Here is a 13,725-nt window from a genome sequence, read left to right on the forward strand (position 1 = left end):
AGTTGCCTTACTCGCAACTTTGAGTTGCTTAATTATACATTATATAAACATACAGAAAACCTTTTGCCCTCTCCTATACCTCCACATTAACCATGTTTTTCTCGAACTCGTCTCTGGACTGTTGTGCATCAAAGCTGTTACTCGGCACTTGTACTCGTCTCGATCTGTTCGGCCTGACCACACTTATACACCGTGCTCATCACCTGGCACTTAGTTCTTGTCCGACCCGAAACCACCTCTCATGGCAACTTCTGCACCCAACTCGGAAATTGTCTTGTCGCTTAGGACTTCAAATACCGACACTTCGACCCCGCAGTTGGTCACAACCCAGTTGCGGACTCCAACAGCAACAAGCGAGTCAACTCCGTACACGTTGGGTGGTTTTCCGGTGTCAATCTCCTCGGGAAGCATGTTCATGGCCTTGGCCAGCATCTGAGAGAGGCCTGTCGTGACGATCTGAGCGGCTGCTTCCGTATCGGCGCAGCGAGAGAGCAAGGATCTCATATCGACCTTCTCAGAGCCATCCACCACCGTCAGGTCAAGAGGTGGCATGTCGACCTGGTTGAGATGGCCGTAGAGCGCAGTCCGGGTCCAGTATGGGTCAGCTGGCTGGTTCTGTCGGATGAGGCCGCCAGTTCCGATGCCCATGATGACTTGAGGAGGCATATCAGTCCTAGGAGTAACCTCCATGGTGATTGCGTGTGTGATCACGGTGAGGAAGTCTTGGTGTCGAATTCCGTAGAAGCCACTGCCTCGGAGCTTGTCGAGGATCTCGTCATCCTCTGCGAGCATTCCCGCGCCAAGGACCGGCCCAAGGTCGATAGAAACTGCATGCTTGCCTTTGGATCGGTAGCTGCGAGCGAGAGCGTCTTGGAAACAATTTCCGGCGGCATAGTTTGCCTGGCCTCGGTTGCCGATGACTCCCGCTGAGCTGGAGAGGAAGATGAAGAAGGGGTCCTTAGTACGGGCTGAGATAATTCGGACGAGATTGTCAGAACCGATCGCCTTGGGTCTGAATGCGGCATTCCAATCCGAATAAGTCATGTTCTCGAAGACGGCATCTTTGATGACGGCAGCACATTGGAAGACGCCTTTGATGGGGGGCATATCCAGCAAGACATCATGCTCGATCACCTTCTCTAGAGCCTTTGCATCGCAAATGTCGACCTGGTAGACTTGCACGTCAATACCTTTCTTGGTGAGGTCCTCAATGAAGAGGCGAGAGGCCTCAGACGAGGCACCGGAACGTGACAAAAAGGCGATATGCTCTGCCCCGTTGTTTATCAGTAGTTCGCAGATACTGCGGCCAAGTCCGCCCAACCCTCCTGCTAGAAGGTATGTAGACTTGCTGCAAAGGGTCTCACTAAGAGACTTGATAGGCTTGGGAGCTCGGGTTGACACAAGCGGGTTGGATTTGAGGCCTCCAGTGACCGCAACAAGGCCAACATATGGGCTCTTCTCAACAAGCTCGAATGCCTGCTTGATGTTGGGCAACTCAACACGCTTTAAGAGATCTTTGTCGACAGCGAACTTCTCTTCATCATACTCTGCGAGCTTAACAATCTTATCGAGGAGCTCCGAGACGTAATCTGCGTCGTGCTTTAGCAAACTCGCCAAATCGAAGTTGATAAATGAAGCAGAAGTTGATGTGACGCTGATAGGAGGTGGGCAAGGCGACCTGCTTGCAAACTGAAAGATGGTGCCACCTGGAACGAGTCAGCGTGTGTGTAATAGGAGACACATGGTGAACTTGCCTGTGCGGACGCACTTGAAGTTGGCCTCAACGTGGTCTTGAGTCGGGTTGTAAACAAGATCGACACCCTTGCCTCCAGTGCGGTCGCAAACAACATTGACAAAGTTATCCGAGTCAGCCTCGATGATGTGATCATTCTTTAGGCCCAGCCGTTTCAGAGCAGATCGCTGGAGACTCAAATCTGGCCTCTTGATGGTTGCAAAGACCTCGATGGACAGTTGAGATGCCCAAGCTATGACGGCCAAACCAAAGGAGCTGGCTCCAGTGTGGACAAGCACCGTCTTGCCTTGACCTAGTCGTCCCACCTTTACAAGTGAATGATAAGCGCTTACGCATTGACTAAGAGGTAGATCATATGGCCACTTTCTGACGAAGCGGCTGTCGATCTGCGTGGTGTTCTGCAAGGAGCCGTCAACAGTGAGAGCACTGACACGATCACCTGGCATCAATCCAGACACGTTGCGGCCCTTTCGGTAACAGAGCCCCGGAAATCAGCTCCTACCACCGAGTCAACAGTCCTTCCCATGATGGTCTCCAAGTCGGCATGGTTGAGGGTAGCACTGTCGAATACGATCTCGACGTCGCCGGCTTTGGGGTTGAATGTGTCACCGGGAACGAAGTTCATCTCATCGCTATTGAGGCCCGGGCTCTCAATGTGTAGCTTAAGATGACGCTGGTGAGAATGAAAAGGTACCTGGAGAACTCGAGTCGAAATGCTATTCTCCACAATGTCGTTGAGTTGATGGAAGGGCACCAGACGTGGAACATAGGCGATGCCCCCTTTTTCAGCATACTCAAAATCACGAGGGAATGAGCCTTCGTTTTCTTGGAATGACGCCTTGAAGATGTATGAAATGTAGGCGATCGTACGCTCAGAGTCCAGGGACGTTCCCATGTCAAGGTCAAACGTCACGATGACCTTGAGGGGGTCCTCGGAGACTAGGGTACGACTCAATGCGATGATAGGGGCACCTTTGGGGTTCTCGCTCGACATATTCGCGCCGCGAGTGACCCAGAGAATCCCCTTGGCGTTCTTCTGGAGAGAATGGAAAGCGTTGAAGTCATCTTCGTTCCAGTGAAACACCGAAGCGTCTTTGGCTTCGCCCGAGGCAAAGTCAAGCAAGGAAATGACCACCTTGCCCTTGAGTCTCGCAGGGTCCTTGAGAACCTCAACGAGATGCATAGTCTGAATCTTCGACCAAGGCTTCGACTTGATGATGAGATTACCGGCAAGCGATGTGGTTTCTGGTTGAGGCGAGGTGGGCAGTAGAACGACGACATCAGTCGCAGCCGATGGATGAACACCACGAACGGGATATTGCACTAGGAACTTCCCAATGTTTCCGGCTTCCCAATGAATGAAAGAGACTGTATGTCCTTTGATGGGCTGCTCTGTGGTCTCACCGCAAGCTTCCAAAATATGCCCATGCCGTTTGAGGTGCTTGAACAGGTTGGAAATGACGACGCCCTCTCGATTGCAGACAATGATCAAATCGTACTTTGGCATGGGCTCAGAGCCATCGATGGAGATGTGATCGATGAATGCTCCACGGAACGGGCCAGGCCCAGCAAACTCAAGCAGTCCATCATTCTCGGAAACCTGAGCTAGGGAAAGGCGAGAGAACCATGGCCACTCTCGGTAAATGAAATTAGTAAATTCATAATCCTGAGAAGGCTGGTCTTCAATGAGATGGGACACTGTCTTAGCTGTCCGGAATGATCCGGCATGCAAACAAGCGGTTGTAACAAATTCTGCAATGAGCCTGCTACCTCCGACTTGGAGGATAGAGAGTCCTGGGAACTTGTATGCGAGCCGTTGAATAAATTCATAGCCGTTGCCTTGGTGGTCTATAAACCTAGGATCCTCTTTCCACACGACGTGAGTGCAGAGGGTGCGATGGTTAGACAGAAATCCGCCTTGAACGACTGGACTGGAAATTCCCGTCAAGTGAAGACCATTGATGACGACAGAAGGTCTCGTCCAGCAGGACTGCGCCATGGAAATGTCTGCATTTGCGTCGCGAATGCCACTGCGTGTCGCACTCGCGTATCCAGTGAACGTATTGCCCTGGTCTCGAGAGATGTCTGATGACACAAAGATGCTCTTGATGTAAGTTGGCACCATCGGTTCGTTGTCGATGGCAAAAAGAGTCTGAAACATGGAGTCGAGAGTAGCTGGATGGATCAGATGGTCGTATTCAAACTTGGCTGGCATCTTCGACTTTGTGTCGGGAACGCGGACCTGGCTCACGCAGCCATGGTCGCCCTTGCGTATCTGTGTGATGTTCTGGAACAATGTGCCATAGTTCATGCCGACAGTGTCGAGAAGTTCATAGAGCTGTCGTGGGACAATGGGCTTCCCACAGGTAGCTTTGACAGACTCGTACCTCTTCTGATGCTGGCCGAAAGTGGCCTTCCACTCACCCTGCTGGTACCGAGCTTGGATCAAACCAGTGGCATGCTGTTCCCATGGAGCATCAAGTGGCTTCGAGTAGATGGAGAATTCGAAACAGGGACTGTGCCTCTGATCAGCTGCAACGGGAGATGCGCGCTTGAAGTTCAGAGCCGTCTCTAGCCCGTGCGCTGTGCTTGGAATAATCATGGCCCTGTCAATACGCATGTCGGTGATCTCGTACCCAAGGAGTCTCTTGTCATCCTTGATCAGCTGGCGGATACCCTCTAGGGCCATTGTAACCATGCCAGCAGCAGGGTAGATGATGGTCTTTTGCACCCGGTGATCCTGAATCCAGGGGTTCTCCGAGATGCGAAGAAATCCGCGCCAGCGAGGTTCGAATGAGATGGCATCAGCCGTGGGGGCGCCGATCAGATCCTGCCGTGGGAACTCCCTGAATCTGTTGGCCTGTCCAAGGTGTGATTCATGCCAGTAAGACTTGGTGTGGTTCCAAGGATAAGGAGGGAGATCTGAAAGGCACTTGAGCGGGACCTGATAAGACCCTCGAGAAACAACCTTCTTCATGCTGACGGAACAACCCCAAGCCCAGAGTTGACCGATGGCACTGAGGAGGGATATAGCCTCGTGTGAACCCTTTCCTCGTAAGACTGAACCATACGTCGACCTAGCCCTGTAGCCAATGCTCGACCTTATGTCCAGAGCTGGGGAACGCAGAGCCGCGACAGGACTGAGCTCGAGGATCACATCCGGGCACTCCTCTGCCGGTAGCTCCATCACTGATTCCATGGCACCCAGAAAGTTGACTGGAGATACCAAGTTCTCAGCCCAGTAGTGTTTACCAAGACCAGAGCCCTCAACGGGCGCCCCGGTGACTGAAGAAAACATTCTCACCCCCCTAAGATGCTCTCGAGGAGTGATGAGTGCCAATGCCGACTTGTACTCGTTCTCGACCAACTTCATGTGCGAAGAATGGTAGGCAACTTGGACCGGGAGGATTTGGCAAAAGATGTTCTTGGCCGAAAAGTCGCCGTTGGCCCGCAGAATGCAGTCCCTTGTCCCAGACAGCGTCGTGGAGCGAGGGCTGTTGATGCATGCAACCTCGCATTGGTAGGAGCTGGTGCTGAAGTGAGTTTTAACATCGAGTACGGAAAGACCGACAACCATCATGGCGCCCTGAAGCTGAGGAGTCTTGAGATTTATGGAAGAGGCCGCTGCGCCGCGGTAGTAGGCGACTTCCCAAGCGGCTTCTCTGGTGAGAGCCCCTGAAGCATAGGCTGCTGCCACCTCTCCTGAGGAATGGCCCACGACATAATTGGGGGTAATGAGAAATGAGTCCAAGAGCTCAACGAGTGCGACTTGCAGAGCAGTGGTTGCCGGCTGGGCGATCCGAGGGTCAGAGATGCGGCTTTCGCCTTCGTCCTTGAGTATCTCTTCAAGAAGATCAAAGGGACTTCCGAGAGTCTTCTTCATGTACAACGAGGCGGCCTCCAGACTGTCGCGGAACGCCTCAAAGGGCAAAAGATCTTTTCCCATCTGCGCAAACTGTGCGCCTTGGCCACAGAAGAGGAAGCAGAGTTTGAACTTCTTGTTCTTTGAAGATCGGATGAAATTGGTCTCATTGATGCTTTGAAGCCGCTCAATGAGTGCCTCCCGAGACCGGGCAACAGTAATATACTTCCATTCGAGGTTAGAGCGACGTGAACCAAGTGTGTAGGCATAGTTGCGAAGGAAGTTGGGGTCATTTCCCTCTTGGGAGTTCAGGTAAGAGAGGTGAGACTCCATGACCCGGTGAAGACCAGATTTCTCATGAGATGAAAAGCAAAAGACTTGAGGATCAAAGCCGATGGTAGGGCTGCACGCGGAAATTGAGGCATTCGCTGAGCTGGTGACGAGGGAGTTGTGGTTGCCCTTAAGCCCACGGGCAGACATGTATTTGGGGGCCTCATCCATGATGACATGGGCATTGGTACCACCAAAGCCAAAGCAATTGACGCTGACACGACGAAGCCCGGGGAGAGGCCATTCCATCATCTCTGTCGGTACCTGGCATAGGTCAGCAAGAGCTGCGGTGATGGAGTGAAGTGAAGTGATCAACTTACCTTGACCTTCCAGGTCTGGAAGTCGACGTCGGGATTGCCATTCTCAAAATTGATATTAGGGGGAATCTTCCCATGTTCCAAGGTAAGGACACCCTTGATCAGTCCGGCGACGCCGGCAGCGCCTTCAAGATGGCCGATGTTTGGCTTGACAGAGCCGACAACGATGGGGTTGCTGACTGTTCTCATAGAGGCCAGCGACTCGGAAATGGCCTTGAGCTCTCGCCAATCTCCAGCCTGCGTCCCTGTGCCATGACATTCGACGTAGGCAGTCTGATTGAAGTCGAGGCCGGCAGACTCATAGATTGAGGTGATGTTTGCGACCTGGGCTTCCTTGCTGGGGAGAGTGATGCCTTTTCATCGTTAGCCGCCTCGTAAGGGGAAAAGAGAGTGGATAGACTTGGCTTACCTGTAGTGTGGCCGTCTTGATTGACCCTGGTGGCCCGTATGACAGCTCGAATGGTGTCGTTGTCCCTCAAAGCATCCTGAAGACGCTTGAGAACTACGACACCGATACCTTCGCCTCTCCCATAACCGTTCGCCCGGGCGTCGAACGTGAAGCACTTCCCATCAGGGCTGAGGAAGTTAAGTGCCGTCATAGGCATCATGGTGTTTGGGGTGAGGATCATGCCAGCGCCAGCAGCGATAGCCTGAAGACATCAGCATCCCTCGGTTTCATTGTTTTCCCAGACTGCAACACGTACCAGTGAAGACTCCCCAGATCGGAGACTCTGCGCAGCAAGGTGCACAGACACCAGACTGCCGGAACAGCCAGTGTCGATGGTCATGCTGGGCCCGTGCAGGTTGAAATAGTATGAGATACGGTTTGCCATTATGGCGATGCCATTTCCAGTAGCAGCATACTGAGGTTGCCAGTCTGGATCTCGTAGGCAGACCTGCTCATAGTCTGGGAGGGTTAGATGCTGGGCTCGTATAGGGTTGAAGGAGGCTTTACTCACCTTTGACAAATGAGCCGACGTAGACAGCCGTGTCGCTTCCGTCGATGTCTTCCTTTCTGATTCCAGCTGTGGTTTCGGTGTCAATACGAGCTCCGCCAAGTGGGAGAGGGTTTATTACCATTTTCTAGCGCTTCGTAGGAGGCTTCGAGGAGAATTCTCTGTTGAGGGTCGATCGCTTTGGCATCTTCGGCAGCGACGGAGAAGAACTAAGGGGGGGTTCAGTCAGACGAGTCACTGGAAATGACAAATGAAGTCGCAAGGAAGGAAGAAAGACTCACTGAAGCATCGAAAGCGGCAAAATCACCATTCAGAAAGTGGGCACCGCGGAAGGAGATCTGGAGTTATGGTTTAGCATCATCGCATTCCTCGCTGGAGATGTCGACGTCGACTTACGCTGCCCTGACGGTCACCGCCGGGATGATAGTAGCCGTCGATATTGAGGCGATCCTTGGGAAACTCGGACCACTGGGACTCACCTCGCTCGAGGACTTTCCAGAGTTCCTCAGGCGAGGAAGCGTCACCCGGGAAGCGAAGGCCGATGCCGACGACGGCGATGTCGTCCATCTTGGCCACGCCGGGAAGAGAGGGTAAGTGTATTGAAGTCAGTGAAGCTTTTCCTTGGTTGATAAGTGTATGCTGGGCAGGTAGGTGCGGATGAAGAGGTGGGGAAAGGAGGTAGGAAATGAAGTGAGGGTTTTGGTGATGAGAAGAAGCGAAGGTGGAAGGGTTGGCTGGGGCCCCTAAGAAATAAACTGAAGTGGGTTGAGTGTGATTCACGACCAGCGAAAAACCAGAGGAAAATGGTTTTGGCTGGAGCTGTAGAGACTAAGGCTGACTTCTGGCGGCTAGGTAGGTCTGCAGCCGGCAGGAGAGGGGGGAGGTGTCGGCTGGCAGACGGACGTTGCCAGCTGCATAGGCACGCATGCAAACGAATGGACGCTGAAAGAACGGTGAACAGGAGGAAAACGGGGTGAGGATGCTTTCGATGGGGCATGATAGTGAACTGTTCGTATACAATAGCATCTCGTCTCTTTATCCTTTGGGAGATGTAACAACAGACAAGGCATGATCTGCTACCATCCTCGAGGATGGTAGCTCGCTGCTCTACAATCTAGGAACCCACCTTGTTGGTCCTAGGGTCCTTTGTAGGAAGGGTGAGTCCCAACAAACGCTGGCAGCTACTCTCCTTTGATATTATTGGCAGTTGGCCATGAATAGCATATGCCCCAGAAGCAGGAAATGCAAATGGAGACCCCTGGGTACCTATCTATGAAACTTGAGTGCGGCGTTCCATAGCTTTTGTTTGTATGGGCTGACCCTCGGCCCAAGTCCAGTGCGTCGCTTGAAGCTTGGACACTATGAGGGATTGCATGTCTGGCATGGCACTCTATGGAGGTGCAAGCATGGAGATGGAATATGTATATGCCTCTCGAGGGACGGAATTGGACGAACACAGCATTTTCTAGGGCAGATCGAGCGGCAGCGTGCTTAGGGTGAGAATGCCATCGTCATCCAACCCATGCTCTAGAACCTGAAGCTACCTGCCTCCAAGTTCTTTCCCAGATGAGCCTCACTACGAATACTGACCCCAGTCACGTGTGGTTGGGAATTGGCCTTTGGTGAAGTGGTGACGATTCTGCATGAGGACCAGGCCGTTTGACTCGACCTCGGACTTGAAGATGATATTGATATTGATGGCACCAAAAAATGTTTCTTTAATAGTATCGAGTCTTTGATTTCGAGAATAAACAGCCTTGATTGGATGAGCAAGTCGTTTGGTGACCTGTCAGTGGGGAATGTGCGGATAGGGGCATGGCCGTTGCGACAGCTTGGCAGCAAACGGAGCTGTTGATAGATTAATCAACCTGCAAGGCTCCGGCGGTCAACATGAATATGACTTTGTGTCAATAAAACACGACGAAATCTCCAAGAGCCAAGGGTCACTGCATCTTGGGAGCTCTCCCGGGGCGCCTCCTCATCCGAGCTTAATGATCAAGCTTGTTTGCATGCGTTGTTTGGTTTTCCACACGGGAAGGGCCGCTACTGAGTAATATACTTGGGTCCAGCGGTCATCAATAGAAGCAGCAATCTTGTCCGGACACGGGAAGCTAGCCGCGTTGCGACGAACACAGTTGAAATGCCGTAATTGGCGACGGGAAGACGGCCAACACTCTCCTACGATCACAACACAGGTCGGGTGATCTTTCCCGGAAAGCCCCAAGGAAATACTCAAGAAAATCAGCTCTTGCATTGATCCATGCCTTTCATAAGTTAGTACTGGCTCAAGTTGTAGGTCGTGACAGGAGATGGGGACGCACGTGACCCCCTGACCAGCTTCACCCGAGTGCAGCTAGCCCGTCTCTAACTGGGACTCACCAGCTACACAGGCACGTTTTTGGAACAATCCCCTCGTCGCCATGATTTTTTGCCGTCTCAAGATGTGGCAAGTGTGGCGGGGTGTGGTGACACCAACGCAACGCGAGGTGAGGCCTGCGAGGCCTCTAAGTCTGAAGACGCGCCTCAGTTCCCAACCGTACCACAAATATCCCTCTATCCATGAGAGCGCTTCGGTATACCATTCTGGGACTTGTCTCTCTCCTCCTAGCTGACAATCTATAGACAGGTCTTACTGAGACCCTCGTACCCTCTGAGGTAGCCTGTCCGCCCGACGGGATAGGAAGAGGTACAGATCCGACGACAACAACCCCATCGAGCACGATACCGCACACAGAGAGTCGGATACCCAAGCGGGGATGGGTTCCCACGGCTTCCAACGCTTTACGCCTCGCATCACTACACAAATAGGGTCAGGAAGCGGAAAGGCTGGAATCGTCTCTTCCAGCCTGTGACCAGCCCCAGAGGTGCGCCATGTGCTACCACGACACAAGCGGGACCCTACAGACTTGCCGAAGCTCGTCGCTTCTCCTCGTTGGTAGCTGAAGAGACGTCGTCGTGGCCTAAGCTGTTCTCAAGTCGAGGCATCTCTCCATACTCCTATACCAACCCAGCATCGAGGTGTCAGGGCAGCATTCATTGAATGACACTTCGATGCCGAGTTCACTCTTGTGATCGACCTTCAGCTCCGATACCAGGAGTGGCGCTTTTGCATCCAGTGTGCGACGAACCAGTTGGTCATAGACAACCATGTCCCACCTTGGGAGCCATGTTCTGGGTAGTACAACACCCGTCATTGCCCTTTCTTTGGCCCGTACTACTGTAAGAGAAGATCTCATCCCTCCCCATAACCCCTGACTAACTATCTACCTGAGCAGAGCTTTGCAGCGTTCGCGATCCGGTGGTCGTTCGCTTGCGGCCGTGTAACCGTTGAGGACGGCATGTCTCAAATACTTATTCGACCCTTCACCTTTATCGGCGAGGCACATCTCGACTGCCTCGTCTGGTACATTGTCTCAGAGAAATCATGTCATCAGCCAGTTGGTTTCTCCTTGCGCATGTTCTTTCTCGGCATCGGCAACTTCTGACCTGATATGAAAAGCAGGTCCCCTTTCCACTTCAGCAAAACCGGTTTGATTCTTGCAGCTCCGCGTTTCCTCTAGCTTATACCATTTATCTATAAGACCCTTCACGGCATCCAAGCGCTCACTATCGTTGCATCTTGGAGACGACTGTGTCCCATTCTGTCCAACTCTCGACCTGCTCGGCCAAGCAAGGTTGCCCCGATATCCTTACCTGATACGACGCCTACCTCTACCTCTACCTCTACGACGGCCTCCATTGGCGCCAAACCACACCTGATCAGAGTTCATCGCCAGGAATCTTCGGTAAACATCACCGATATCTTACGAAAAGAATGCCAAATGAATATCCCATGCCCCTATCTTACCCCAATCCATCCCTGGGTCAGATGGCGATACTGGAAGAACAAAGAGGCGGAGACGCTGGTTCGACAAGAACTATCTCTGGACTACGCAAACATTCTGTTACTGGACCTCGGCAGGCGGTTCTCGTAATATCGTAAGAGACATGAGTATCTTGGTTGAAGGCTCTTACTGATCATCTCAGTCTGCTCGCAGGACTGCTCTTTTCGAGTCTCGACACTTCCATCGTCTCAACTTCTCTCGTTACCATCTCGCATGATCTCAATGACTTTGTCAATGCACCATGGATTGTCCTGGCCTACCTTTTGACTTATATGGGTAAGTTCAATGGGTGCATATCTGGGAACAAAGGCCGTCTGACAAGCGTCATAGGATTCGCAGTTTGTGTCTCAAAACTCAGTGACATTTACGGGCGGCGCAACATGCTCGTGGTGTCATGGGTCTTCTTTGTTGGTTTCTCACAAGGTTGTGGATCGGCTACCAGTATGACGGCTTTGTACGTGGCCTGTTCGATTGTACCATGGTCATAAGCTGACGAAGCTCAGGATTGTATGCAGAGCCTTCCAAGGAATGGGGGCTTCCGGTTTGTACAGCTTGACACAGATCGGTCTGGTAGAAGTTGGACCCTCCCACCGGCCGAGCTTGATCGGGGCCATGATTGGAGCCACTCTCGCAGTTGCCTTTGTGCTAGGCCCTATTATCGGCGGTGCTGTTTCTCAGCTCTCGGACTGGAGATGGTTGTTCAATATGAAGTAAGGGTTGAAACCCGTGCTCAGAGTCTCATCTGACAAGTCTAGCATCCCCTTTGGCCTTGCAACGATCCTCGCCATCACAAACCTGTGGCCACACGAAGACGTAGCACACATCTTTTCTTGGAAGGCATTTACCAGCATCGACTTTATCGGCAGTGCAACACTCCTCAGCAGCTCTGGGTTTCTGGTGTTTGCCGTTCAACAGGCCGGGTCGCAGACGTTTTCTTGGGGAAGCCCAGAGATCATCTCGGCCCTGGCCATTTCAGGTGTCAGCTGGATCGTGTTTGTGTGCTGGGAGGTGTTCCTAGAGACGAAGCCACACCGTCGGATCGAGCCCATCTTCCCTATACGGTTAATGTTGCGACGAGTGTACTCTGCGGGATTACTGTAGGTGATATTCGGCTCCATCTGTCGAGACAGTTGCTAACGCTGGAGTAGCGTGACCATGTTCACAGGGTTCCCATACATTTCTCTTTCGATTGTCATTCCCGAACGATTTCAAATTGTCAACCGCGAAGGCGTCCTTATGGCAGGGTTACACATTCTCCCCTTGCTGGGTGCCTGCGCTATAGGATCGTTTCTAGGGGGCGCAATATCCAGCAAGAAGAACAACACATCCTTTACTCTGCTTGGCGCATCGTGCCTTCAGCTGCTCGGTGTTGGACTAATGTCGACAATGACTAGGCCTGACGGCTATGTCAAAGCCCAGTACGCCTTTCAGGCCATTTTTGGACTGGGAGTTGGCCTGTCATTCTCTGCAGCTACTATCATGACAAGCATCCTTGCTGCCGAACGCAGCGAGCTTGCTTCTGCCCAAGGGGCTGTAGCGCAAGCTCGAGTACTGGGAGGCTGCATTGGGCTGTCGGTTTGCACCGTCATATTCAACTCGCATGTCAACAGATATCTCCAGGAACATCTGACGTCGACACAGCTCGACAACCTCCATCGCTCACCACTGGCGAGTCTGCACCTTCCAATGGGCCTTCAAGACCTGGTCAAACAAGTTTACGCCGGTGCTTTTGCCGAGGAGATCAAAATCATGATGCTCGTCTGTGCTGTCATGGTGGTGATATCTCTGTTTACCTTGGAACGGCGCCCTGAGCCCCTGGAGCGATTGACAGCCTTCCCCAAGGATGAGCTTTCTTCAAGGCGAGGGAGCGACTCGGCGACAGAAATGACTGACATTTCCAGCGCTGAAAGATGTGTTTAGCGGGCATACTGATTCATCCAGAACTCTGCTATCTTTCTACTGGCTGGCATGCGAGAAGAATGTTTTGACGGGCTTTTGGGCGGCGCAATGGAGGCGTTTCGAGCATTATTTGGCGTTACTATATTATCTATGCTGGGATGGCGACGCAACAACAGCAGGATTTTGGTGTTTGTCACAGCGGTGGGTATGGATCGCTATGGGGTCAATACGAACGAGAAGCAGTTGGCGTTGGTTCGACGAGGCGCATTATTGACTGGTATTACGACCCATATTTCTTGGTTGCTTTCTTGTTGGCACTGGATGGGATGGGATGGGATGGTCAGAATGCGGAAGATGCGGAATGTTCCTGGAGTCGATGATACCACCCTTCATGGCCAACTTCTGGCATAACTTTCATTTAGGCAGAGCTTACAAATGCTCAAGTATGAAACATGGTCCAGGTTGCTCAAGTGAAGCCATACAGTGCCACCTCGTCTCTGATGACAGGCAAGTCGAGCCAGAGAGGCAGTCAAACATCTACGTCCCTGAAGGGCGAGAGCCTTGTCATGGCTCGTGTGTCACTGTAGCACTCTCATATTGCACCATGATACCATTATGAATCCGTTGGTCGTGGAAAAAGGACCATGTTGCGACGGTGCGACGGGGCTGTCTTGGGTGTGAGTCGTTCTAGGCACGACAAACGAGGGGATTTGGGAGACCTTGT

The 13,725-nt window shown here is 52.3% G+C and overlaps 2 protein-coding genes across 2 annotated transcripts; one reads left to right on the plus strand and one right to left on the minus strand.

Annotated features, from left to right (window-relative positions):
• Window positions 1-210: 210 nt before the first annotated feature.
• On the minus strand, window positions 211-7,785 carry MRS44_004847 (uncharacterized protein; the record flags this gene model as incomplete). Its single annotated transcript, XM_065622355.1, has 11 exons — window positions 211-1,589; window positions 1,654-1,706; window positions 1,769-2,220; window positions 2,268-6,209; window positions 6,266-6,615; window positions 6,672-6,912; window positions 6,967-7,169; window positions 7,222-7,287; window positions 7,340-7,427; window positions 7,500-7,556; window positions 7,615-7,785. The coding sequence occupies 11 exons, from the start codon at window positions 7,783-7,785 to the stop codon at window positions 211-213; spliced, it is 7,002 nt and encodes a 2,333-aa protein (XP_065478427.1).
• Window positions 7,786-11,032: 3,247 nt separating this feature from the next.
• Window positions 11,033-13,022, plus strand: MRS44_004848 (uncharacterized protein; the record flags this gene model as incomplete). The annotated part of the gene is made up of 6 exons (XM_065622356.1): window positions 11,033-11,196; window positions 11,245-11,378; window positions 11,433-11,556; window positions 11,606-11,812; window positions 11,858-12,199; window positions 12,251-13,022. The coding sequence occupies 6 exons, from the start codon at window positions 11,033-11,035 to the stop codon at window positions 13,020-13,022; spliced, it is 1,743 nt and encodes a 580-aa protein (XP_065478428.1).
• Between the last annotated feature and the right edge of the window lie 703 nt (window positions 13,023-13,725).

Source organism: Fusarium solani, assembly GCF_023522795.1.
Source record: "Fusarium solani strain SB1 chromosome Unknown bctg00000002, whole genome shotgun sequence".
NCBI lineage: Eukaryota > Fungi > Ascomycota > Sordariomycetes > Hypocreales > Nectriaceae > Fusarium > Fusarium solani.